The following is a 27,633-nucleotide window of genomic DNA, read 5'->3' on the forward strand; positions in this document are numbered from 1 at the left end:
TACGTTTATTCGCGACATATGCGATGACGTAGCCCCTCATCACCGGCTTAGAGGCAGACCAGAATAGATTTATATCGTCTACATGTTGTGCATTGTCCTTAGTGTAGTGTATGAAGTTTGTCTCCAGGTAAGACTTAAATTCGTGGGATGTGTACAAGTAAGAAGGGAATCTTCAATTAAAGGAGGTTAATGTGGGAGACTGTAGCTTCAGTGTGAACCACGTGGGTGCGTGATCAAAGAAATGGCTATATTTTCCACTTTAGAGTCGTCCACCCTAGGGAGCAGCGTATCAGAGAGCAACCAATAGTCTATCCTAGTGGAAGTGGCGTGTGGATGTGAATAAAATGTGTATTCCCGCCCGACAGGGTTTTTGTGTTGCCAGGGGTCTACCAAATTGAGCGAGGTCGTTAGGAATTGTAATGAGGCCGGTACAGAGTAACTCCATCTACTAGATGCGTCCAATCTGTCTAGGGTCGGATGAAGTGTGGAGTTAAAGTCTCCCCCAATTATCAGGCCGCCCTCCGCCCACTCCTGAAGTCGGACATAAATATCTGAGACGAAGGCATTATGATCTGAATTGGGCGCGTAGAGGGTCACTAAAGTGTAGAGCTCCCCTTCTAATTGTAATTTTATAAACATAAACCGGCCCTCTTCGTCAGCATAAGTGTCTAGTATGGAGTACCTGAGAGATTTGTGAAATATAACCACCACACCCCGTTTCTTAGAGGTAAATGAGGCCGATCTGTAGTCGCGAAACCTACTATCCCGCAGGACATTAGGATCTCCCGACTTCCAGTGGGTCTCCTGTAACATTGCTATGTCTGGCCGTAAGCGTTTAAGGTGTTGTAATATCTTTATGCGCTTGATCGCGGTATTTAAACCTTCTACGTTCCAAGAGAGGAACTTTAGGGTTGACTTAGTCACCGAGGATACAGCCATGTCAAATTAAACCTAACCGATGCCCGTCCTAATGGACACATAAAACATTAAAGAAATAATCTGTGTGGTTCCCCCCCATCCCATCGAGTAGGGAGACCCAACTATGACTAAGAAAAACAATCCTGTACCATACGGTCAGTAATAAGAACTGTCGTAAACAATTTTTTGTAACGTCCATTTTCCAGAAAAAAATGTTGAAACCAAATTGACGGTCTGAAGGACACACCGTAAATCCTGAACATAAATCCAGTCAGATGGAAGAGAAGAGTCGGAAGAGGGGAGGGGAGTAGAAGAAGAGTGAGGGGAGAAAGGGGAAAGGGTTGAACTACACAGGAACAGTTAAATTCAAAAGTATTCAATGCAGCAATATTCATAGCAGTGAAATAACTTGCAATTAACCATACATTACCAAACATGGTATCAATAGGAGGGATGGATTACACCTCAAGTCCATAAGGACCATGAGGAATTACAACACTAGTCCTTGTCTCTGGAGGCAGGTGAGGATGGACATTGTAGTGATTCTGCGAAAGTCTTGGCCGCCAAAGACATGTCAAACAGGTACGTCTTCCCATTATGTTGAGCACGAAGTTTTGCCGGATAAAGCAGGGCGAAACGGACACCCTCTTCGAACAGGATCTTACAAGCAGGGGAGAATTCCCTTCGTCTCATGGCCAAATTGTCCGAAAAGTCTTGGAACAGGAGCAGCTTATCGCCGTGATAGTCTGGACGGGGTCTGCTTGAAAGTCAGGGCCAATACGGTGTGCTCGTTCAATCGTCATGGAGTCACCATCCATCTGACAGCCCAATTCAGTCGGCAGCCAGGTGGAGACCAGGGATAACAGTTCTCTAGGCTTAACAGATTCCGGTAGGCCGTTCATACGGAGATTATTTCGACGATTACGATTTTCCAAATCCTCAAGCTTCTCTTGCATCGCAGAAATGGCGGATGCTTGAGAATCGACGACGGAACGGGCCGTAGTTAGATCATCTTCCAAAGTCGAGACACGTTGTCCGGCCTCATCTAGCCGGGAGCCATGTTCCTTTAGTTGTGTCATGGTGGAATCTATGGCGTCTTTTAGTCCAGCAAGTTTCTTGTCCAACAGTGGTGAGAGTATATCAGAGATTTCCTGCGCTCTGGCCACCGCGTCTAATGTGTATCTAGAAGGATCTATCACGCCATCCAAAACATTAGTGTAAGGTGAGGAGGGCGGAGAGTTAGCGCGCGCGGCGGCCGAGGCCCTGGTGTCCTTGGTCTTTGCCGGTGCAGTTCCGCGACCGCCTCGTTGGGGCTTCGCCACATATTTATCCATGGTAATAAAAAGGAAAGGTGTCACGTCACAGCAAGGAAGTAGGTGATACCAGGTTTCCTGCCCTGCAGGGAGTAGTGAATCAGTTGAGTTTTGAGCACACAGCCACAGCAGATAGTGATGGAGCACTATGGAATAAAATATGTTCTGGCGGCGTCAGTGCACAGCAACCCCGGAAGATAGGCGGGAATCAGCGGTCCCTCTTCTCTCCCCGCTGGTAAAAGTGCCGGCACAGGTGGGAGGGAGGCAGGACTGTAGGAAGTATGAATATTCCCTCTTTAACTGAGGGGAGCAGGTTAGGAGGCCTGCCTTTATGATTTATATAGGGCCTGTGGTCTGTGAGAAACACTAGGCTAGGTCTCAGGCAGCAGGGCAGAGGGGGTCGTGCAGGATGCAGCCAGCGGTATCAAGGAGCAAGCTGCCGGCAGCCTGTGTGTTACGTGAGATCAGGCGCCGGCAGAAGCTGTACACGCAGCGGGGGGGCCTGCACGGCACTCTCCCCCGTCTTCCAGCGGCGCCTTGTCTCGGAGGGCTCAGCTCCGGTCCGTTGCCTAGCAACGTCCGCTACCGCGAGCCGGAGCACAGAGGTGTGGGGAGCCGCCTGATGTCACCCGCTCCGCTTGTCCCAGGCAGCAGTTAGGACGGGGAAGGAGGGGAGCAGGGCGCCCGGCCACTCACAAAATGGCGGCCGCGGGCAGCAGACGCCACAGCTTGCGTTCGAAATCCGGGGAAGGAGGCGGTGGGGAGCCGGGGTGATGACGCCCTCTTTCCCACCTCTATCTCCGCCAGGCCCTGGGGTGTTTTAAGGGTCTGGGGCGCAGTATAGATCCCCCTGTTAGGCTGTAAATAAGCAAGGGGACGGAGAGCTCTGTTTAAAATGCGGCCAGCCATAGGTCCGCCCACCGGAAGTCCTCAAAATTGGATTCTGCTAACCACAGATGCAAGCCTCAGAGGTTGGGGAGCTGTCACCCAAGGGGAACAGTTCCAAGGAAAATGGTCAAGTCAGGAAAGCTTTCTTCCGATCAACATTCTGGAACTAAGGGCCATACACAAAGCCTTTCTACAAGCATCACATCTTCTTCAGGATCACGCAATTCAGGTTCAGTCGGACAATGTGACGGCGGTAACGTACATAAACTGACAGGGCAGAACGAAGAGCAGAGCAGCAATGTCAGAGGTAACAAGGATTCTCCTCTGGGCAGAACGGCACGCTGTGCCGTTGTCGGCAGTCTTCATTCCTGGAGTGGACAACTGGGAAGCAGACTTCCTCAGCAGACACGACCTCCACCCAGGGGAGTGGGGCCTTCACCCGGAGGTGTTCGAGTGCTTGACACATCGGTGGGGAATTCCGCAAATCGACATGATGGCCTCTCATCTCAACAAGATGCTAAAGTGGTATTGTTCCAGGTCGAGAGACCCACAAGCAGTGACAGTGGACGCTCTGGTGACTCCATGGGACTACCTGGTTGTGTACGTGTTTCCACCACTTCCATTGATCCCAAGAATTCTCAAAAGAATAAAAAGGGAAAAGGTTCAAGCTATTCTCATTACTCCGGACTAGCCAAGAAGGGTCTGGTACGCGGATCTACTGGAGATGCTCCTAGAGGACCCTTGGCCTCTACCTCTTCGCGAGGATCTTCTACAGCAGGGGCCATTCGTCTATCACGACTTACCTCGGCTACGTTTGACGGCATGGAGGTTGAACGTCAAATTCTAGCCCGGAAAGGGATCCCAGACAGGGTTATTCCAACCTTGATCCAAGCCAGAAAGGGGGTAACGTCTAAACATTACCACCGTATTTGAAAAAAATATGTCTCTTGGTGTGAGAACAGAAAATTTCAGAACATGAAATTTCAACTGGGACGTTTTCTCCTTTTTCTGCAGTCAGGAGTGGATGTGGGCCTACGTTTGGGCTCCTTAAAAGTCCACATTTCGGCCTTGTCCATTTTCTTCCAGAAACAATTGGCTTCTCTACCGGAGGTTCAGACATTTTTGAAGGGTGTTCTGCACATCCACCCACCCTTTGTGCCTCCTACGGCACCTTGGGATCTCAACATAGTGTTGCAGTTCCTGCAATTGGAATGGTTTGAGCCTTTACAGGACATTGACGTCAAGTTTCTTACGTGGAAGGCCGTCACACTGTTGGCCTTGGCTTCAGCAAGGCGTGTGTCGGAGCTGGGGGCGTTGTCTCACAAAAGCCCCTATTTGATTATTCATGAATATAGAGCTGAACTCATAACTCGTCAGCAGTTTCTTCCAAAGGGTTGTGCATGCGTTTCATATCAATCAACCTATTGTGGTTCCGGTGGTTACCGACACCTCTGCTTCTTCAAAGTCCTGGGATGTTGTGAGGGATTTGAAGATCTATGTGAAGCGGACAGCTCGTCACAGGAAATCGGACTCGCTGTTTGTTCTCCATGATCCCAATAAAATTGGGAGTCCTGCTTCAAACCAGTCTATTGCTCGCTGGATCAGGTTTACTATCCAGCATGCTTATTCTACAGCAGGTTTGCCGGTTCCATGATCTGTACAGGCCCACTCGACTAGGTCGGCAGGTTCTTCCTGGGCAGCTGCCCGGGGTGTCTCGGCTTTACAGCTCTGCCGAGCAGCTACTTGGTCAGGTTCGAACACGTTTGCTAAGTACTACAAATTCGATACTTTGGCCTCTGAGGTCCTTCAGTTTGGTAAATCTGTTCTGCAGGAACCTCAGCACTCTCTCATCCGGTTTGGGAGCTTTGGTACATCCCCATGGTACTAATGTGGACCCCAGTATCCTCTAGGACGTAAGAGAAAATAGGATTTTAATTACCTACCGTTAAATCCTTTTCTCGTAGTCCGTAGAGGATACTGGGCACACGCCCAGTGCTTCGTGTTTTCCTGCACTGTTACTTGGTTCAGTATTGTTGTTGGTTTAGCTGTTGCTGTTCCTGTTCAAGTTTGGTTAGCATGGCTTTCCTCTTGTTTGTGTGTGCTGGTTCGAATCTCACCACTGTTCTTTTAAATCCTTCTCTCAAAGTATGTCCGTCTCCTCGGGCACAGTTTCTAGACTGAGTCTGGTAGGAGGGGCATAGAGGAAGGAGCCAGCGCACCCTATTGATTTCTTAAAGTGCCCAAGGCTCCTAGGGACCCGGCTATACTCCATGGTACTAATGTGGACCCCAGTATCCTCTACGTTCTACGAGAAAAGGATTTACTGGTAGATAATTAAAATCCTTTTTTTCTGCTTTGTAGCCTGTATATATATATATATATATATATATATATATATATATATATACATATATATACATATATATATATCTTACCCTCGACCCAGGTGAACCAGCAGGCGACTTATCTGATTTTACCTGTACTAGAAATTTTTATGTTCTTGTCCCCATCTACAATGCCGCAGTCTATTTTCTGTATGTCAAAATTAAACCTATTCTAGTAGCTTCTGAAGGGTGTCCTACATTATACCGACGCTCGGGATCCCGTCTCATAGATCCCAACCTCTGGAATGCCAGCAGCGGGGCGAGCGCAAAAGAGCCCCTTGCTGGCTCGCCACACTGCGGGCACGGTGGCGCGCTACGCCACACTATTTATTCTCCCTCCAGGGGTGTCGTGGACACCCCAAGAGGGAGAATAGTTGTCGGGATCCCGGCGCCGGTATGCTGAGCGCCAAGATCCTGACAGCCGGCATATCGAGGGGCCTTGGAGAAAAGCTTGGGAGGAGGTGACTGGGTGAGGGAGTTAGTTCCAGAGGAGGGACCTGGAGATGAGCGTGTGAGGAAGTGACTGGGTGAGGGAGTTAGTTCCAGAGGAGGGACCTGGAGATGAGCGTGTGAGGAGGTGACTGGGTGAGGGAGTTAGTTCCAGAGGAGGGACCTGGAGATGAGCGTGTGAGGAGGTGACTGGGTGAGGGAGTTAGTTCCAGAGGAGAGACCTGGAGATGAGTGTGTGAGGAGGTGACTGGGTGAGGGAGTTAGTACCAGATGAGGGACCTGGAGATTAGCGTGTGAGGAGGTGACTGGGTGATGGAGAGGCTGGGTGGGAGTTTAGAGAGAGATGAGGTTAGCTATGTAGGCAGAGTTGGTGTAAGGTGTATGTGATGGCTGGGGGTTAGAAGTGGATTATGAGACAGAGTAAGCTACCAAATGAAAGGCTGAGAAATAAGCTTAACTTTTCTGTTGTACTTCCGTCTCTATAAATCATAGAGGGAGTTCAGAATAAATAAAACAAAATATAAATTAATAAAATTTATAATTATAATATAAATGAATGTAACTCACATTGGAACTGATTCAGAGATGGACGCAGCAGTGATGTGAAAATATGCTAATGTTGCAGGAAGCGTCTGTGGGGAAGAGCCACCTCCTGACAGCATTGGGTCCCCTGCATCACCATTGCTGTCTGAGCAACCCTAATTTTACTCAGATTGTCCTTTGCAGCTCCGTAGCTGAGGTCAGGATGTCTACGTCGCATAGTGATTGTAGAACTTATCTATATCTTGTTCATGCATTTGAGTATGTATTTTATGTAATGTAGAAGGTTTGTTGGAATTTAGTTTTTTGTATATTAGTTGTGTTTATTTTACATATCTGCTTTTACAGTATCTTTAAAATGCAGCATAGCAAGTAATTTACAGTGTGACCAAACAGTACTGTGCACATATGACATCATTTGTCCATTTCTCTTTCTTTTACTTTCTCCATCGTGTATACCTTGGTTCAGTAATAAACAGCTGACATATTTAAAGTGTTAATACTACTGTGGCATTAATCTTTTTGTCTATTTCAGGTCCTCAAAGCTCTTCCGAGCATTTTATGTCCCTTTCGTATCCAGCTGGTACACCACTTATTCCAACTACACCATTTTGAAAGCTCATCGACCAAAGCAGGTGAAGAGAAGGAACATTGGATAAAGGAAGACCCGAACTTGACACAAGAACCATTTCTCTCCTTAAGTTATATCCTCTATTCCCTGCTGTCCCAGAGACTATATGGATTAAGGACCATTTATGGCAGTTATATGGCTTTGCCTTCCAACTGAATTTAAGTCTTGTACTTTGTTTTCATATCTGTTATTACAATGGGAGGTTCTCAGCAAATAGGTGATTCTCATTGTGAATTAATTGTGTTCATTCATGTTCCTTACCAGTGGTTGATACAGTGTTCTGTAGCTGGCGCGTAATGGGGTGAGGGCATTTCCTTATAGACTACCTTTTGTCCATTTCCACTCTTTTAATGGCTTGTCGGGGCCCAACAGATTCCTTTGATGGAATTTTGCCATTACATGCAATTACTGTGTTTGCAGACTACAGGCACCCTTTTCTGAAGATAGGGGGGGTATTTATCAATGCTTGGAGAGAGTTGAAGTACTAACCAATCAATTTCTGTTACTTTTACAGGCTGTGTTTGAAAAATGACAGCTAGTAGCTAATTGGTTAATGCTTTATCTCTCCCCACTTTCTCTTTCCACTTTATCTCTTTCCATGCTTTGATAGATATACCACATGGTATCTTTGACCAACTCATGCACACAAAAAAGTAGCTATATGTTTGCACTAATTGATTAATTGGATTGCATAATACAATAGGAAGTGACGGTATAGGGAAGTTGGGGTCCAAGGATTTTATAGTGGCTGGCTGTGCACATGGACATGTAACTCTACTCTCTTATCTTCAGTCTCAGGTGATTCAGTTTGATGTATGTGGCCGGCCCTGTTTACACGCAATATCCACATATCAGCTTTGAGGTGGCATTTATGAAGTACATTCTGTAAAATGATAGGTAGATGCTGATTAGGTGCTATGGGCAACTTCTCCACTCTTTTCACTGCTTGATACATCAGCCCCTATGTGTTTCTCAGGTGGTATGTTCTTCCAGGCATCTATTTATTTTTGTGTATTTGAAACATTTTATGCTTTAAGCCAGGTACACCCTAGCACGATGTCAGTATGATTTGCTGTGTTGGCATGACAAATAGGGTACATCAGGCAGTCTGTACCCGTGATTGCTCTCTCCCCTAGCGACACCTTCCAGTCGGCCCTACTGTTGAAGACCTCGCCAGCGACCTAGTTCTATGCAAGTGAAGAAGAGAACGATATGTTGTTCCTTCCTTTTCATGTGTACGCCCAGTACCTGCTGGTCCGGGCAAAAGGGATTCGCCCAGACAATCAGGGCGAAAGTGTACACCCAACTTCAGATACCCCTAAATTACCCCCTGAATGGAATTCTATAACAATAACAAAACAAATCCTGACTACCTGACCGTTTTTGTTTACAGTCAGGGGAAATTAGATTCATCCATTCAATTACTACGCGGGAAACACCTTTACTCATGGAAAGTAGAGCAGCATTAGAGTATTACCCCTTTCAGACCGCCACCTATGAACAGGTTATTGGCACGTGAGCATGCATAACCCATGTTCAGGAGCGGTCTGAAAGGTGCAAGGGTTGACATACCTGGTCGAACGACCTGGTATTTCAACCCTGGTCGCGAGCAGGGTTGAACTTATGTTCATCCCGGCTCACTAGGCGGTGTGAACAGGAACTGGGTCGATGCGACCTGTTTCCCGTTCACTGTGTGTGTATGGGTGGCGCTTGGAGATCATGTGATCTCCAAGCGCCGCGTCACTGCTGACGTCACCAACCCAGCAATATGCCGGGTTGCAGACAGCGGCAGCGGGGCGTCTGAGGCGGGTCACACACTGGGAGCTCCCATGTCAGGCTCCCGTGTGTGACCCACCTCAGGTGGTCTGAAAGGGGTATTAGTAATGGCCAAGGCACCATTAGTGTATGTAATGCAACTTTGAAAGACCTGTTTGTGAAATTGCTGAATCAGTACTTCTAAATCTTTGTCCATCTGACTACAAAGTCATACTTTCACAAAACCTCTGATATATTATCATTTGTTACATGATTGCATGCAGCAGTAACAGTAGAAAATGAATTGCCTTTTGGAGAAAATCAGTAATGAGTTTCCTGTTATTTGAATCAAAAGGGCAAGACAGCGAGTGTGGAAATGGTTTATTTTGTTACTGTCTAAAACTATGGGCAATATTACATTTTATTTCCTTCAACCATTGTTTCAATTCACCATAAGAGTACAAGTATTTAATAGCCGTATTATAATTATGTCTAAAATGTTGTTAGCAGTTCTGTACAATGGATATAAAAGGGTCCAGCTCAACGGGTTGACTATTGACCACCCATTGGAACGTGTTGCAGCTCAGTGGCAAATTTACAATTGAAACACAATATGTGCAACCAATTATGGCAGTGGTTCTCAAACTGTCTGCTGTGGCACCCTGGGGTGCCTCCGGACATTTGCAGGGGTGCCTTGGATTGGTGGTCCAGGACCAATTCAAATTATTTATGGTCAGTGTAACAGTCAAAACCAGTGCTGGCGGCTGCCAATCATAAAATATGTGGACAAACAGAAGCCAGTCTTGGGGGTCATTCCGAGTTGATCGCTTGCTGCCGATTTTCGCACCGCAATGCGCAGTTGTGTCGTACGGGTACAAAGAGGATCGGTGCTGGGCTATGGATTTAGCGAGGAATCCATTTGCACAGCCGAACGCAAGCTGATTGACAGAAAGAGGGCGTTTATGGGTGTCAACTGACCGTTTTCTGGGAGTGTTTGGGTAAACGCAGGCGTGTCCAGGCGTTTGCTGGTAGGGTGTCTGACGTCAATGCCGGCATCAAAAAGACTGAAGTGATCGCAAGGGCTGAGTAAGTCCAGAGCTACTCTGAAACTGCACAAAATGTTTTTGCTGGGCTCAGCTGCAAAGGCGTTCGCACACTAGCAAAGCGAAAATACACTCCCCCATGGGCGGCGACTATGCGTTTGCGCGGCTGCTAAAAGTAGCTAGCGAGCGATCAACTCGAAATGTCCCCCCTTGTCCCTAACCACACAATTAAACCTAAGGATGACCTATAAACACAATATACTTAATTTAATAATTATTTTTACATTTCTCAATAAGAAACGTTTGGCCTAGGGGTGCCGTGAAAAAAATTCTGATAGAGTCTAGGGTGCCGTGATTCAAAAAAGTTTGAGAACCACTGAATTATGGTATTGCCTGTGGATCGGTGCAGTGTGGCTCTCCATGCAGCATAATTACTGATGTGATAGCTGATAGGTATACAGCATCTATACTCATTATTAGTATCAAGCCTAAATGAGTGAATGCTTGGGGAGAACAATAATTCTCGGTGTATAGGAGATTTTGTTTATTCTTCCTGTTATTTATACAATTAGCATTTTCTGTTTACCATCTAATCTTTAAAATGCATTCATTGCTCCAACACAACCCCAGTGCCACATAGGACGCGCCAATCGGCTGCTTTTCTATGGGCTCTTCTTCCTCTGTTAGGAAATTAGCAACACTTAAGTCCATCACTCTGAAATGGCAGTGGAGACAGTGGGTGTGAGTGGGTAGACCAATCAGAAGCTATGATCTCATGATTGCATCTTCTGACTGGTCCTTTTGTTGACACCTCCACAACCACCCAAATGCATTACCTCCGTGATATATCCGCCTAGTCATTTCCTTATAAGGATGCTTCTACAAGATATTGTAGTCCTGGCAAAATACACTAATGCAGCGAATAAAATGCGTTACGCGGCTAAAAGTATTAATGTGACAGCTGGCTTACTTAACAGGGCAGTGTTCATGTTTATCTGGAAGGATCAATTGTTTTATGATCTACGTGTGTTACTGTACTTATGATGAGAACATTATATCATGAATTAAAGGACCAGATACACCCCTAATATACTGTATGAAAGGCCATTCATGGTCATTTTATCTATCTGAGCATTTCTTTGTCTTTTTTTTTTTTTTTTTATAAAAGTTACAAACAAGTCATCTGTGTCCCTGTCTTTATGCCAGATGGGATTCACAGTGTATGAATGTTCCCTGTCAACAAGGAATTATAACGTCTGTTACATATGGTATCACATTCCAGGTAGTTGGAGACGGAGTACCATGTTTCTGACTGCTGATCACAAATGTTGGTAGAACTGTGGACATAATGGAAGCACCCAAGGGTGAATACCGGGCTTATGTCTGTATTCCAACTGCCGGCATTTCACTGGGTGTTGCGATTCCAGCATCGGTATCCTGACAGCCGGGATGTTAACTGCATCCTGATGGAAGTATGTATGGTGGGCGTGCATGATTCTTATCCCATTTGGGGTCGTGGGCAGAGGCGGAACTACCGCCAGTGCAACCAGTGCGTTGCACTGGGGCCCGCCACTGTCCAGGGGCCCAAAGCATGTAATGAGTCAAACTGACTCATTACATGTCGCAACCGCTGCCCGCAGCACACAGCCGCCCGGAGAGAAGAGGAGCGCAGCGGACACGGGGGAGGAAGGAAGAGGAGGGAGCCGCAGCAGCGCTGTGTTATTGGTGGAGGCGCTGCTGCTGCTGTCCCTCTGCTTCACTATAGGCTGTATTCCGCCGCTGTGAAGCGCATCCCAGCATTCACAGCGGCGGGGAACAGCCTATGGTGAAGGACTGGGACAGCAGCAGCAGCGCCTCCACCAATAACACAGCGCTGCTGCGGCTCCCTCCTCCACCTCCCTCCTCCTTCTCTCCTGCCCGGGATCTCTGCCAGAAGCTGCACCGAGGAGCCTGAGCCAGCGGAGAGAGTTAGTATAATTCTTTCTTTCTCTCTCTCTTTCTTTCTCTCTTTCTGTCTGCCTTAATGTGCAAAAAGGGGGACGGTCTGCCGTAATGTGTAAAAAGGGGGAATCTGCCTGCCGTAATGTGTAAAAAGGGCACGCTGTCTGTCGTAATGTGTAACAAGGGCACACTGTCTGCCGTTATGTGTAAAAACTGCACGCTGTCTGCCGCTATGTGTAAAAAGGGGGACGCTGTCTGCCGTAATGTGTAAAACGGGGGACGCTGTCTGCCGTAATGTGTAAAAAGGGGGACGCTGTCTGCCGTAATGTGTACAAAGGGCACGCTGTCTGCCGTAATGTGTAAAAAGGGGAATCTGTCCGCCGTAAGGTGTAAAAGGGTCTCTACCTGGTGTAGTGGTGCTACTGTGCGGCGTAATTTGAATAATGGAGACTACCGTTTTATGAATTGGTATTATTTTGTGGCCACACCCCTTCACCACGAAGCCACGCCCCTATGTATGTTCGCGCGCGCCTATGGCGCGCACTGCCCCTGTTTTGCATGCAGGGGTGGGGCTCCGATGCCGTTTCTTGCACACAAGTGCTAAAATGTCTAGTTATGACACTATTGCTAGGCATCCATTTCTCTGGCCCTGAGCAGGTCCCCCTCACCAGATCCTCTCCAGGGGTGAGGGGTGGACTTGGATGGGGGGGGGGGCAAAGCATTTTGTCGCACCTGGGCCCACCGCTCGCTAGTTCCGCCACTGGTCGTGGGCCATAGTTTTCTATATTCTATGTTGGTACCTTCCAAACTAGTCGGTCCACGGGTTAAAGGGACACGATTTTGGAGAGGCCTGTACCCTGTGGTGGAGCAATCCTCCTACTTGCAATAATAATTCTCATCTTACGTGGGAAAAGCTGTTACCACCCTTTTACCCAGTGCCATAACTAGACATTTTAGCGCTGTGTGCAAGAAACAACATCGGCGCCCCCCCACACACACACATTTAAAAGAGGGCCAGTGCGTGCCGCAGGCGCGCAGCAAAAATGTAGGGGGGGTGTCTTCGTGGGAAAGGGACGTGACCACAAAATAATACCAAATTATATTACGCTGCACAGTAGTCTTCATTATTCAAATTATGCCGAACAGTAGTGCCACTTACACACACATTACATTAGGCAGAGCTCCCTTTTACACCTTACGGCAGGCACAGCTCCCTTTTACACATTACGGCAGACAGAGCACCCTCTTACACCTTACGGCAGGCAGAGTCACCATTTACACCTTACGGCAGGCAGAGTCCCCTGTCAATCAATACGGCAGGCAGAGTCCCCAGTCACACATTATGGCAGGCAGAGTCCCCAGTCACACATTATGGCAGGCAGAGTCCCCTGTCACACATTATGGCAGGCAGAGTCCCCTGTCACACATTATGGCAGGCAGAGTCCCCTGTCACACATTATGGCAGGCAGAGTCCCCTGTCACACATTATGGCAGGCAGAGTCCCCTGTCACACATTATGGCAGGCAGAGTCCCCGTCGCACATTATGGCAGGCAGAGTCCCCGTCGCACATTATGGCAGGCAGAGTCCCCGTCGCACATTATGGCAGGCAGAGTCCCCTGTCACACATGGCAGGCAGAGTCACCATTTACAGAGTCCCCCGTCCTCCTCCCTTTTACACCTTACGGCAGGCACAGCTCCCTTTTACACCTTATGGCAGACAGAGCACCCTTTTACACCTTACGGCAGGCAGAGTCACCATTTACACCTTACGGCAGGCAGAGTCCCCTGTCAATCAATACGGCAGGCAGAGTCCCTGTCACACATGGCAGGCAGAGTCCCCTGTCACACATTATGGCAGGACTCATTATGGCAGGCAGAGTCCCCTGTCACACATTATGGCAGGCAGAGTTCCCTGTCACATTATGGCAGGCAGAGTCCCCTGTCACACATTATGGCAGGCAGAGTTCCCTGTCACACATTATGGCAGGCAGAATCCCCTGTCACACATTATGGCAGGCAGAGTCACCATTTACAGAGTCCCCCGTCCTCCTCCGCTGAAATATTCTGTGATTGCCCCTGTGCCTGCCCACCTTCCCCCATCCCCTCCTCTGTCATGCTATGCTGACTTTACCTTTATGGCCTGTACCAGTGGCGGAAGTTTAATCTAGATGCCCGGAGGCGGAATAGACGATGGTGTGCTCCCCCCCCCCCTCAAAGTTCACACACAGCCACATAGGCGCACACACATACACACACACAGTCACATATGCACACACAGTCACATATGCGCATACACACGCAGCCACATATGTGCACACACATGCACACACTGTCACATATACACAGACGGGTACATATACACACACATACATAGCGACATATAAGCACAGTCACATAGACACACACAGTCAAATATACACAGACAGCCACATACACTATACACACATAGTTATAGACAGCCACAGTATATACAGTCATATAAGCACAGCCAGCCACATGTACACCACAGCACATATACATCGACAACCACATATGCTCCCACACACAGTCACACATACACACACAGCCATACAATGTTAAACAAGTAATACACTACTCTCCCCACCACATCGTTACTGACTCCTCACTGCACCCTGCTGAGCGGCGCCTGCTGCTCTCCCGCCCGCGGCCCACCTGCATAGTGACAGCTGTATCCCTCTGCTCTGCACGCCTGCACACACTGTGGATGGCTTCTCAGTCAGGGAGCGGGCGGACAAGGTCCAGCGGGCGGGAGGGGGAGATGAGATGCCCTTCCTCGCGGCTTTCTGCAGCTGCACAACACTCCAAGCTCCAAGTCCAGCTTGGAGAGGAGCGGAGGCGGAGCTGACATTCAGACAGTGGCACCGGCGCTGTCGAGTATACATTATGATGGAGGCTAGTTGCGCCTCAGGTCATTGTGCGCTGTGTGCAAGGCACACAGCGCACATACCTAGTTACTGCCCTTTACCTATTGGACGTCTCCCCTTAGATCTATATCTACACCTAGGGGTAATTTTAATAAGCAGGGGGTTTGAAATCCTAGTGGTTTTGTGGCTGTTAGTTGGAGGAATTGCATCACGCAAATTTACAAAGTACAAAACCGACGAGAAACCACACTTCAGAATAATACAGAACACATACTAGCAATGTTTCTACCTTTTAGAAACTGCCACAATTCCACCAAAATAAATGATCTCCCCTTTGGCAACCAGGTTTGGAAGAATTAGAGTTAGGCAAGGCAATTTGCTCCTTGTTGCTGGGTGACAGTGGCACTTCATACTAGGTGGCATCTACATAATTAATAAAACACATAGGTTATGATACTGTGAAACTGTAGTACACGTATGACCTGTAAGAAGAAATGCACTGTGAACATACAGTACATGCATGGTGCATACAGTACGTTGTCTTAGCTGTTGTCCCGCGCTCACTGCATAACATACTGTACACAGCTGGAGCACACGGTAATGCTGGGATCATTCATCTCTAGTGCCCGTTGTGCTCCCTGCAGTGACCTGGAAGGAGATCAGTGATCTTCAAAAAGAGGTGATGCAGCTTCCGGCAACAAAAATGAGCACATGTGCAATTAAATCACCTGCTTATGGTAAATTCTACAGCGATTATCTGTATGCCGTCGTATCATCCACTCTTGGGCTAAAGAACAATATGAATATTTGTTTGCATTTTCCCTGTGAATGAATACCGCCCCTCTTCTGTCCCTGAATTATCACTATAAACCCATCCTGCAGTACTGAGATAAAGGGACTTCTGTATTTAGTGCACATTCATCCTTCTCCAAGAATACAATGTAAAGCCTATGTGTAATAATTACATTCACACCTGTAAAATCATCCAGCCCTCGCTGTGGCCTCGTTATTTATTTAGAACAATTGCATTCTCTGTTTTCTTCATTCAGTATATAATGGACTGCCGTAAGCACAGTAATTATAGCTAAACAAAATTATATACTAGCAACAATAGGGTTACAGGACATCTGCATTAACAATCAGGACATCCATACGCAGACTGCTACAATAACAGTGTTGTGCCTAGTTTAATGTAAAACACACACGATCTGTATTGGCTGGGGTATAATGGGTTATGGCAGAATACAGTACACCTGTATAATGCATCTGTCCACAGCACGTTCACCTGCTCATCCATGTGATTCTGAATAGCTTCTAATAATCACTATGGGCCTAATTCATATGTGGACGGAGGAGCCATTGCTACTGCTTACATGTCTATAAGCTAACATGCCTACACATGCAATCTGTCTTTTCCACTGGGTGTAATGGGCAGTTGCCCATGGGCCCCAGGATTGTAAGGGCCCATGCTGAATAATGCCGCCCCCCCATCCCACTGGACAGCCGATGCTAGTACCCCCCCCCCCTCCTGTCATTACAACTGCCTCAGGGAGCACCCCACCGTTCAAAGGATCCCACTGCTGCCGCCAATAGATTCACCCAACCCCCCCACCCCCGGCAACAGAGCACAGACCAGCAGCTGCAGCAGATAACACATTTGCCCCCCTTCCTCCCCAGGCATCAGAGCCACCACCTCGACAGACATCACAGCTGCCATTAGCACCCCTCCTGTCTCCAGGAACCCTGTGCATTGATTTGCCCAGGTGCCACACTGATGTAAAGATGGTCCTGTACATATGGTATTATAAGAGAATGTTAGTGAATAAATGCCTGTATTTACTATTTTCATGCACAGAGAAAATGTATGAATTTAGTAAACATATAGTGCACACATATTTACAGTGCTTTACAGAGAATAGTCATTCACATCAGCCCTCGCACCACTGGAGCTTACACTCTATACGTATTTCCTACCACATGGACACGTGCTAGGGTTAATGTCTTTGCCAGAAGCCAGTTGAACTGCTGTCGTATGTCTATGTATACCATTGTATTGTAAGATATTGCCAACGAAAAAATACAGTATTCACAGATCTATGCAAATGTTATATTTACAGTATATACATAAATCAGCTTAGTTATATACCCAATCATATTGTTTGTATATAAATGTTTTATATCAGTGATGGCTAACCTTGACACTCCAGCTGTTGTTGAACTACATATCCCAGCATGCGCTGCTACAGTTTTGTTATTTGGCCATGCTAAAAATGATGCAGGGCATGCTGGGATGTGTAGTTCAACAACAGCTGGAGTGTCAAGGTTAGCCATCACTGTTTTATATACTACAATTTAGTGCATTTACAGATACTGGAAACATGTCTGGATTTTAGTTTTAGATCACAATAAAGTGCAGTTCTGATTAATGGAAATGTATTAGTATACATGTATACAGTATAGTTAATGGCCACAACGGTATGCCACAAGGTATCAAACTTGTAAAATTTCGCAAAAGTGTTTGAACCCGAACAAGTAGCTGCTCGGCAGAGTTGTAATGCCGAGACTCCGCGGGCAGCCGCCCAGGATGAGCCCACTTTCCTGGTAGAGTGGGCCTTCACTGATTTCGGTAACGGCAATCCAGCCGTAGAATGAGCATGCTGAATCGTATTGCAGATCCAGCGCGCAATAGTCTGCTTTGAAGCATGCGTTCCAATCTTGTTGGCAGCATACAGGATAAACAGAGCTTCCGTTTTCCTAAGTGGAGCCGTTCTGGCGACATAAATCTTCAAGGCCCTGACAACATTGAGAGATTTTGACTCCTCAAAGGCGTCAGTAGCCATTGGTACCACAATAGGCTGGTTCATGTGGAACGATGAAACCACCTTCTGCAGAAATTGTTGATGAGTCCTCAACACCACTCTATCCTCATGGAAGATTAAATAAGGACTCTTGTGAGACAAAGCCGCTAACTCAGACACCCGCCTTGCGGATGCTAAGGCCAATAGCATGACCACTTTCCAAGTGAGAAATTTCAACTCAACCTTCTGTAAAGATTCAAACCAATGTGATTGAAGAAAATGCAACACCACGTTAAGATCCCATGGTGCCACTGGGGGCACAAATGGAGGTTGAATGTGCAAAACTCCTTTCACGAAAGTCTGAACTTCTGGAAAGGAGGCCAATTGTTTCTGAAAGAAAATCGATAAGGCCGAAATTTGTACTTTAATCGAGCCTAACTTTAGACCCGCATCCACACCTGCTTGCAGGAAATGGAGAAAACGCCCTAGCTGAAAGTTTTCCGTAGGAGCCTTCTTGCATTCACACCAAGACACATATTTTCTTCAAATACGGTGATAATGTTTAGACGTTACTCCTTTTCTAGCCTGAATAAGAGTGGGAATAACTTCACTGGGAATACCCTTTCGGGCTAGGATCCGGCGTTCAACCGCCAAGCCGTCAAACGTAGCCGCGGTAAGTCGTGGTACACGCATGGCCCCTGCTGTAACAGATCCTCTCGTAGAGGAAGATGCCAGGGATCTCTTATGAGTAATTCCTGAAGATCTGGATACCAAGCCCTCCTTGGCCAGTCTGGAGCAATGAGGATCACCTGAACCTTTGGTCTTCTTATGATCATTAACATCTTTGGAATGAGTGGCAGCGGAGGAAACACGTACACCGACTGAAACCCATGGTGTTACCAGCGCGTCCACCGCTATTGCCTGAGGGTCCCTCGACCTGGAACAATATCTCTGAAGTTTCTTGTTCAGGCGGGACGCCATCATGTCTATTTGAGGAATTCCCCAAAGAACCTGTTGATGAAGACCCCCACTCTCCTGGATGGAGATCGTGTCTGCTGAGGAAGTCTGCTTCCCAGTTGTCCACTCCTGGAATGAAGATCGCTGACAGAGCGCTTGTATGTCTTTCCGCCCAACAGAGAACTTTTGTGGCCTCTGCCATTGCCGCCCTGCTCTTTGTTCCGCCCTGGCGGTTTATGTGTGCTACTGCTGTTATACTGTCCGATTGTATTAGGACGGGCCGGTTGCGAAGAAGACGTTCTGCTTGAAGGAGGCCGTTGTAAATGGCCCTTAACTCCAGAACTTTATGTGTAGACAAACTTCCTGGCTTGACCATTTTCCCTGGAAGGTTTCCGCCTGTGTGACTGCTCCCCAGACTCGGAGACTCGCATCCGTGGTTACTAGGATCCAGTCCTGGATCGCAAACCTGCGTCCCTCTAGGAGGTGAGAGCTGTGTAGCCACCACAGGAGTGAGATTCTGGTCTTGGGAGGATAGGATTATTTTCCGGTGTATGTGCAGATGGGAGCTGGACCACTTGTCCAACAGGTCCCACTGAAACACCCTGGCATGGAATCTGCCAAATTGAATGGCCTCGTAGGCCGCCACCATCTTCCCCAGCAACCGAGTGCATTGATGAATTGATACTCTCGCTGGTTTCAGAATTTGTTTGACCAAACTCTGAATTTCCAGAGCCTTCTCTTCTGGAAGAAAAACTCTCTGTAATTCCGTGTCCAGAATCATTCCCAAAAACAACAGCCGCTTCGTCGGATTCAACTGTGACTTCGGCAGGTTTAGGAGCCAACCATGTTGTTGCAGAACTGTCAGGGAGAGCGCAATATTCTGCTCCAGCTTGTCTTTGGATCTCGCCTTTATCAGGAGATCATCCAGATAAGGAATAATTGTGACTCCTTGCTTGCGAAGGAGAACCATAATTTCCGCCATTACCTTGGTGAAAATCCTCGGAGCCGTGGATAGACCAAACGGCAGCGTCTGAAATTGGTAATGACAATCCTGAGTAGCAAACCGCAGGTAAGCCTGATGCAGAGGATATATGGGGATGTGTAAGTAGGCATCCTTTATGTCGACCGACACCATGAAATCCCCTTCCTCGAGACTGGAGATCACTGCTCGGAGAAATTTTAGGTTCAGAATTAGTCTTATCGAGCTGTCCGGCTTCGGGACCACAAACTGGCTTGAATAAAAGCCTTCTCCCTGTTGTGCCGGGGGAACCCTGACAATTACTTGATTCCGACATAACTTTTGTATTGCGTCGCATACTACCTCCCTGTTCGGAAGAGAAGCTGGTAAGGCTGATTTGAAAAAACGTCGAGGGGGTACGTTTTCAAACTCCAGTTTGTACCCCAGGGACACTATTTCTAGAATCCACGGGTCTAGGGCCGAACGAGCCCAGAAATGACTGAAAAGCTTGAGACGTGCCCCCACCGGTGCGGACTCCAGCAGAGGAGCCCCAGCGTCATGCGGTGGATTTGGCGGAAGCCGGGGAGGACTTCTGCTCCTGAGAACCTGCCACGGCCGGAGATCTTTTACCTTTTCCTCTTCCTCTATTAGCAAGGAAGGAATAACCTCGGCCTTTTTTGTATTTATTTGGCCAAAAGGACCGCATCTGCAAGTGGTGAGCTTTCTTTTGTTGTGGAGGAACATAAGGCAAAAATGACGACTTACCCGCGGTAGCCGTAGATACCAACTCAACGAGACCTTCACCAAACAATACACCACCTTTATACGGTAGAGACTCCATAGCTTTCTTAGAGTCAGCATCAGCATTCCATTGATGAATCCACAATGCTCTCCTAGCTGAGACTGCCATGGCATTTGCCCTTGATCCCAAGAGGCCAATATCTCTCGCCGCTTCCTTTAAGTAGGCTGCAGCGTCCCTGATATAACCTAGCGTTAAAAGGATGGCCTCCCTATCCAGGGTATCTATATCAGATGACAAGTTATCTGCCCACTTTTCGATAGCACTACTCACCCACGCAGATGCAATAGCTGGTCTGAGTAGTGTACCTGTGGTGACGTAAATGGATTTTAACGTATTTTCCTGTCTACGATCCATAGGATCCTTAAGGGCTGCCGTGTCAAGAGACTGTAAAGCCACCTTTTTAGACAACCGTGACAGCGCCTTGTCTACAATGGGAGGTGACTCCCACTTCTCTCTATCCCCAGAGGGGAACGGATACTCCATTTGAATCCTTTTGGGAATCAGAAACTTTCTGTCAGGATTTTCCCACATTTTTTCAAAAAGGGCATTCAGTTCATGAGAGGGAGTAAATGTTACATCAGGTTTCTTTCCCTTAAACATACAGACCCTAGTATCAGGAACAGCAGGGTCCTCGGTGATATGCAACATGTCTTTTATTGCCACAATCATGTACTAAATGCTCTTTGCAAATTTTGGGTCTAATCTGGTATCACTATAGTCGACACTGGAGTCAGTGTCCGTGTCTGTGTCTGCGAACTGAGCAAACAAACGTTTATGTGACCCCGAGGGGGTCTGGACCTGTGATAACACATCCTCCACAGATTTTTTCCATACCTGGTTCTGAGACTCAGATTTATCTAATCTCTTATTAATAAGAGCCACATTAGCATTCAAAGCATTCAACACATTTACCCAGTCAGGAGTCGGCGGTGCCGACAGGGTCACTCCCACAGCCGTTTCTGCCCCCAACACAGTCTCCTCCTGGGAAGAGCACTCCGCCTCAGACATGCCGACACACCTGTACCGACACCCACAGACACACTGGGCCAAAAGGGGGCCAGACCCACAGTAAAGCCTTTCAGAGAAACACAGAGGGAGTTTGCCAGCTCACAACCCAGCGCCTGTCCCGGTTCTGAAACCTTAATATATAATACCTCAGACCCTGCAGCGCCCTGCCTGCTCTTTTTTAAAACAAATAATGCAGGCGGGGGGTACGAATTTAGTGCCAAGGCACTTCAATTTCACTCTGCCAGCCTGAAAAGAGGTCTTTAATGCTGCCCAGGGCGCCCCCGCGCGCGCGCCCTGCACCCTGCCGTGCCGCTGTGTATGGGAGCATGGCGCGCAGCGCGATTGCTGTGCGGTACCTCAGAAGCCGTCACTGAAGTCTTCTATCTTCTTCTACTCACCTGTCTTTTGACTTCTGGCTCTGCAAGGGGGGTGACGGCGGGCTCTGGGAGTGAACCCCTAGGCGTACCTAGTGTTCCAAACCCTCAGGAGCTAATGGTGTCCTGTAGCCAAGAAGCAGAGCCTTTAAACTCCCTAGAAGTAGATCTGACTTCTCTCCCCTAAGTCCCACGATGCAGGGAGACCGTTGTCAGCAGCCTCCCTGAAAATAAAAAACCTAACATAAAGTCTTTTTTGAGAAACTCAGTAGAGCTCCTCAGTTGTGCATCCAGTCTGCCTGGGCACAGATTCTAAACTGGAGTCTGGAGGAGTGGCATAGAGGGAGGAGCCAGTTCACACCCCTTTCAAAGTCTTAAAGTGCACATGTCTCCTGCAGATCCCGTCTATACCCCCATGGTTCTTGAAGCGTCCCCAGCATCCTCTAGGACGTATGAGAAAAAGTATAGATGTAGAGCATACTATATATAGACCCTATGCTTTTATAGAAAAGGAATCCGCTCATGTTCGTCTGCTTTATCTGCCAGCAGTGATTGTGAAGGAGTAGAGGGGAACAGAGGGAGCATACTGCTAGTTTTCAGTTTCACCATTGATGTACAGGCCACATGGATGCATCTGGCCCCCAGGACTCAGGCACACGCATTGACAAAATAAAGCTTATGGCACCGATCTGGAAGTATCCTTTACTCCAATATTAATGTCCACTCCAATATATCAAATGCAAAGAAAAAGTATTTATTGAAGGATTATTGGATAAAAACATGTGCATGGGAGCAAATTAAAGGCAGAATGCTCCCCTCAGAATGGCCATTCAAGCTTTTATATTCCAAATAAAGCAGCCACGTCCCTTGATTATACTTTTAACACCACGGGGGAGATATATCAAGCCTTGGAGAGAGATAAAGCATCAACCAATCAGTAGCTGCCATTGTACAGGATGTGTTTGGTTGGTAATTTATCTATCTCTCTCTAAGGCTTTGTACATCTTCCCCATATAAGTAAAACATACATCCTAACAGTTCTTCATGGCTTTATTCCAGGTGATTTCTTCATAATCACAGTTAGTGGCTACAAGAAAAACAAAAAAATGGTGGCTTGGGCCATAGCTGTGGTTAGCAGCTTCTTGGAAATGATTGCTTCATGCTACACAGTGGCGCACAAAGGGGGGGGGGTTACCGAGTACCTGGATCCACCCCACCCCCAATGAGATTAATTTTCTGCATATCTGAGCACAAACCATGCATGAAGTCAAAGGAACGGTCTGTAGACCTCCAAGACAGGATTGTCTCGAGGCACAAATCTGGGTAAGGGTACGGAAAAATATCTGCTGCTTTGAAGGTCCAAATGAGCACAGTGGCCTCCATCATCCGTAAATGGAAGAAGTTCGGAGTCACCAGGACTCTTCCTAGAGCTGGCCGGCCGTCTAAACTGAGAGATTAGGGGAGAAGAACCCTAGTCAGGGAGGTGACCCAAGAACCCGATGGTCACTCTGTGAGAGCTACAGAATTCCTCTGTGGAGAAACAAAGATTGAACTCTTTGGCGTGAATGCCAGGCGTCATGTTTGGAGGAAACCAGGCACCGCTCATCACCAGGCCAATACCATCCCTACAGTGAAGCATGTTGGTAGCAGCATCATGCTGAGGGGATGTTTTTTCAGCGGTAGGTACTGGGAGACTAGTTGGGATAGAGGGAAAGATGAATGCAGCAATGTACAGAGACATCCTGGATGAAAACCTGCTCCAGAGCGCTCTTGACCTCAGACTGGGGTGACTGTTCATCTTTCAGCAGGACAACGACCCTAAGCACTCAGCCAAGGTATCAAAGGAGTGGCTTCAGGACAACTCTGTGAATGTCCTTGAGTGGACCAGCCAGAGCCAAGACTTGAATCCAATTGAACATCTCTGGAGAGATCTGAAAATGTCTGTGCACCGACGCTTCCCATCCAATCTGATAGAGCTTGGTAGGTGCTCCAGGAATGGGCGAAACTCCCCAAAGATAGGTGTGCCAATCTTGTGGCATCATATTCAAAAAGACTTGAGGCTGTAATTGCTGCCAAAGGTGCGTAAACAAAGTATTGAGCAAAGGCTGTGAATACTTATGTACATGTGATTTCTTAGTTTTTCATTTTTAATAAATTAGCAAAAATCTCAAAAAGACTTTTTTCACTTTGTCGTTATGGGGTATACCGTATTGTGTGTAGAATTTTGAGGGAAAAAATAAATTTATTCCATTTTGGAATAAGGCTGTAACATAACAAAATGTTGAAACAGTGAAGCACTGTGAATACTTTCCGGATGCACTGTATGTATATATGTAAATGTGTTAACACTGTTAAAGAGACTTGCTGTTATCTTTTTTTAATTGTTATTATGCACAAAATCGCACAGATGCAACGTATTTTGTATGTATAATGTTTCATTGTTTTGTTCATATCAGTGCTGCTGGGTGTGTATAGTTTCCATGGTAACCGCCGACCAGTGGACCACCGGCCTTATGGGTTTGACACCACTTCCGCCAAGGCAACATGGCCCTGACGGGAAGTGGGGCTCTGGAGCTAGCTCTGGGTCATGCTGAGGGCGGGTGTATCGCACACTGTAAGTATACAGTATATTGTTTGCATTTCACACATCTACACTGTGTGTCCTGTACCAAGCTTCTTCCGTCAGGGCACCCAGCGTTAAGTATATTTAAGTGGCTGTGCCAGACCCTGCTGTTTCTATATTTTTGACATGATTATATATATATATATATATATATATATATAATCAGTGGTACAAGTATGCGGGTACGCTCGGGTACGGAGTGCCCATAAGAATATGGCAGCGGGTACTCAGTACCACTTGCCACACACTTTGCATCCGTGACTGCCATTACCACAATTATAATGCACCACAAAGTAACAAGACCATGGTACTTGGCAGCATGACAGCGCCTCCCAGTTTGTCAGGGTTACTGGGAGTGCAACGGTGATGTCATAGCGCAACATCACACTTCTTCCTCTGGCGGCTGTGGCTAACGTGAAGGGAGGAGCCTGACTGCACTTTCCCGCAGCGTGGACACCACTATATATGTCTATTATTATGGGGTATTACTACATATTTCTATTGTAATGTGGACACTACTATATATTTCTATTATACCAGGGTCACTACTACATTATATATTCCTGTTATAATGGAGGCATTATTATATATTGTTATTACATTGGGGGCATTACTATATATATATTTATTATACTGGTGGCATTACTATATATTTCTATTATACTGTGGGTATCATTATATACTTCTATTATACTGGAGGTAGTACTATATATTTCTAGCCTTGCCTCCAGAGTGAAAAGAAAAGGGGCTTTGTAGTGTTGCCTCCCAACTAGTGTCATGTAGCCACTCCAACTTGTCGCATGTGGCCACGCCCCCTCACGACACATGACCACGCCCATTTTTGGCACTCAGTACCACTAAGAAAATATTTCTACTTGCAACACTGATATATATACATAAACTGCACAGTATGATCAGCTCTCAGCAGATCCAGTAATGTCCAATAGACAGTCTCTGAATGATTTAATAGTGCTGCCAATTCCTTAGAGCCATCCCACCGGCTCAATACATGTAGAAAAAGCAGAGAAAGGATGGCGCACATGTGAGTATAATATAACACTTTTACTAATACAAAGTAACAAGCTCACATACATCAAAGTTAAAAATCTTCAGCTCCAATCTCAATCCTGCGCATAAACTCTTCCGGAACGTGCTTAGTAGTGTCCTAAGACAGGAACGCAGTTGTCACCATACGCCTGTGCCGCACTCGACCCACAGGAATGGAGTCACTCCGTCCACCGCTCTGTTCCAATAAACCCGACCGGTTTCGTCACACTGGACTTCGTCAGGGGAGTCTTATGCGGAGGATTGAGATTGGAGCTGGTGATAATTAACTTTGATGTATGTGAGCTTGTTACTTTGTATTAGTAAAAGTGTTATATTATACTCACGTGTGCGCCATCCTTTCTCTGCTTTATATGTATATATATATATATATATATATATATATATATATGTGAAACAAATGAGGCGGCACTCAGAGTCTGATAAATAGGTGATCCTTGTATTGGCAAAACAGTTGACGTTTCGGGGGGACGTGCTCCCCTTCCTCAGAACAATTGGAACAATGTGATAAGTCTCAGTGGATTTTTAAATTACAGACGCTTTGTCCTAAAGGACTCAATGATACTCTGGGTCTGATACATTTTTTATGAGTAGGCGATAGCTTTGGATTATATGGGCCACCAGCTTTTGAGAGGGATATGTTGTTGAGATAGAACCCCCACATGAAGTATGGCGACAAGGGGGTCTTGTGCCCGGGTATCTGGAAGATGGCCATGTCACTATTATAGAGTGAAATTAAATTAGGTTGTTTATTTTTAAACCATTTAGTATTTCAAAAAATGACTTTGACGAATTGTGTATATCCTCTCTGGATATAACCTACTGTTCACGTGAGCTGTACTTATCACATGAAGTTGGAATAGTGCACATTGGCCCTCATTCCGAGTTGTTTGCTCGGTAATTTTCTTCGCATCGCAGCGATTTTCCGCTAATTTCGCATGGGCAATGTTCGCACTGCGACTGCGCCAAGTAAATTTGCTAAGAAGTTTGGTATTTTACTCACGGCATTACGAGGTTTTTTCTTCGTTCTGGTGATCGGAGTGTGATTGACAGGAAGTGGGTGTTTCTGGGCGGAAACGGGCCGTTTTATGGGAGTGTGTGAAAAAACGCTGCCGTTTCTGGGAAAAACGCGGGAGTGGCTGGAGAAATGGGGGAGTGTCTGGGCGAACGCTGGGTGTGTTTGTGACGTCAAACCAGGAACGACAAGCACTGAACTGATCGCACTGGAAGAGTAAGTCTCGAGCTACTCAGAAACCTCAAAGAAATTTCTATTCGCAATTTTGAGAATCTTTCGTTCGCAATTTTGCTAAGATTCACTCCCAGTAGGCGGCGGCTTAGCGTGTGCAATGCTGCTAAAAGCAGCTTGCGAGCGAACAACTCGGAATGAGGGCCATTGTTCACTGTCTTTATGTCTCAAATCGTTTTTTTATTATTATTGAGTTTTATAGATTGTCATGTCTTTCATCTAAGTTCAACACTTGTTTTTATTCTTGCAAATCGCTTTTCTAGTTTTGAGCATGTTTTGCAATGCAATATATGTGCATTCTATTATAGCAAGTATTTTTTTATTTTTTTATGTTTGTTTGCAGCGTCTCCTTGACAACGGAGCCGGGTCCCGGGACATCACATCCGCCCGGCTGTTGGCAGCTGGTGAGATCGCGGGAGTTTAGCGGCGACCAGGCAAAGTGTTGCCATGGTCACCAGTCCGGGCCCCGTTGCGTCACTACCGCCCCGCTGCCGGAAGCCGGAAGTGCCAGACCAGAGCTGCGGGCAACGTGCCGAGGGAGGACGCCGGTGGTGGGAGGCCCTAGGGGTAAGTTGTGTGTATTTAAGTTTCACTTACCACATTGTTAAAATTGTTTTGAGGAAGGGGAGCACGTCCCCGAAACGTCAACTGTTTTGCCAATACAAGGATCACCTATTTATCAAACTCTGAGTGCCGCCTCATTTGTTTCACATTGGTATTCTGGGGCAGCCCCCCGGGTGGAAGGCATCGGAGCAAGGTATCTGTTGCTGCTATAGGAGTGCCGGAGTTTGTATGAAAAGGAGATATATATATATATATATATATATATGAAATGTCAAAAAAGCATACATAGGGAGCGCTCCATAGTGCATAAAAGTCTTTCATTAAAACACAATTAAATAATAAAACAACGCCGATCCTCGGATCTATGACGTCTCTCCCATAGCACAGCATAGACACTAGAGGTCAATTATTACCCCTAGCGTCTATGTGCCAGTCCCACAATGCTGTGCGGTGCGCGATGACGTCATCGCGCACCGCACAGCAAAGGTC

General features: G+C 46.8%; 1 protein-coding gene across 5 annotated transcripts in view; it reads left to right on the forward strand.

Moving 5' to 3' along the window:
* Window positions 1-27,633, forward strand: part of ALG9 (ALG9 alpha-1,2-mannosyltransferase) — a 579,895-nt gene that overhangs the window by 529,463 nt on the left and 22,799 nt on the right. For 3 of the 5 annotated variants that reach the window (XM_063943252.1, XM_063943251.1, XM_063943256.1), the window contains exon 15: window positions 26,924-27,147. In XM_063943252.1, coding sequence (XP_063799322.1) covers window positions 26,924-27,147 — 224 coding nt within the window. Of the gene's footprint in view, window positions 1-7,028; window positions 11,011-26,923; window positions 27,148-27,633 lie in introns of those variants that run through there. The other 2 variants (XM_063943254.1, XM_063943253.1) reach the window with 1 other exon arrangement.

Source organism: Pseudophryne corroboree, chromosome 10, assembly GCF_028390025.1.
Source record: "Pseudophryne corroboree isolate aPseCor3 chromosome 10, aPseCor3.hap2, whole genome shotgun sequence".
Classification (NCBI taxonomy): Eukaryota; Metazoa; Chordata; class Amphibia; order Anura; family Myobatrachidae; genus Pseudophryne; species Pseudophryne corroboree.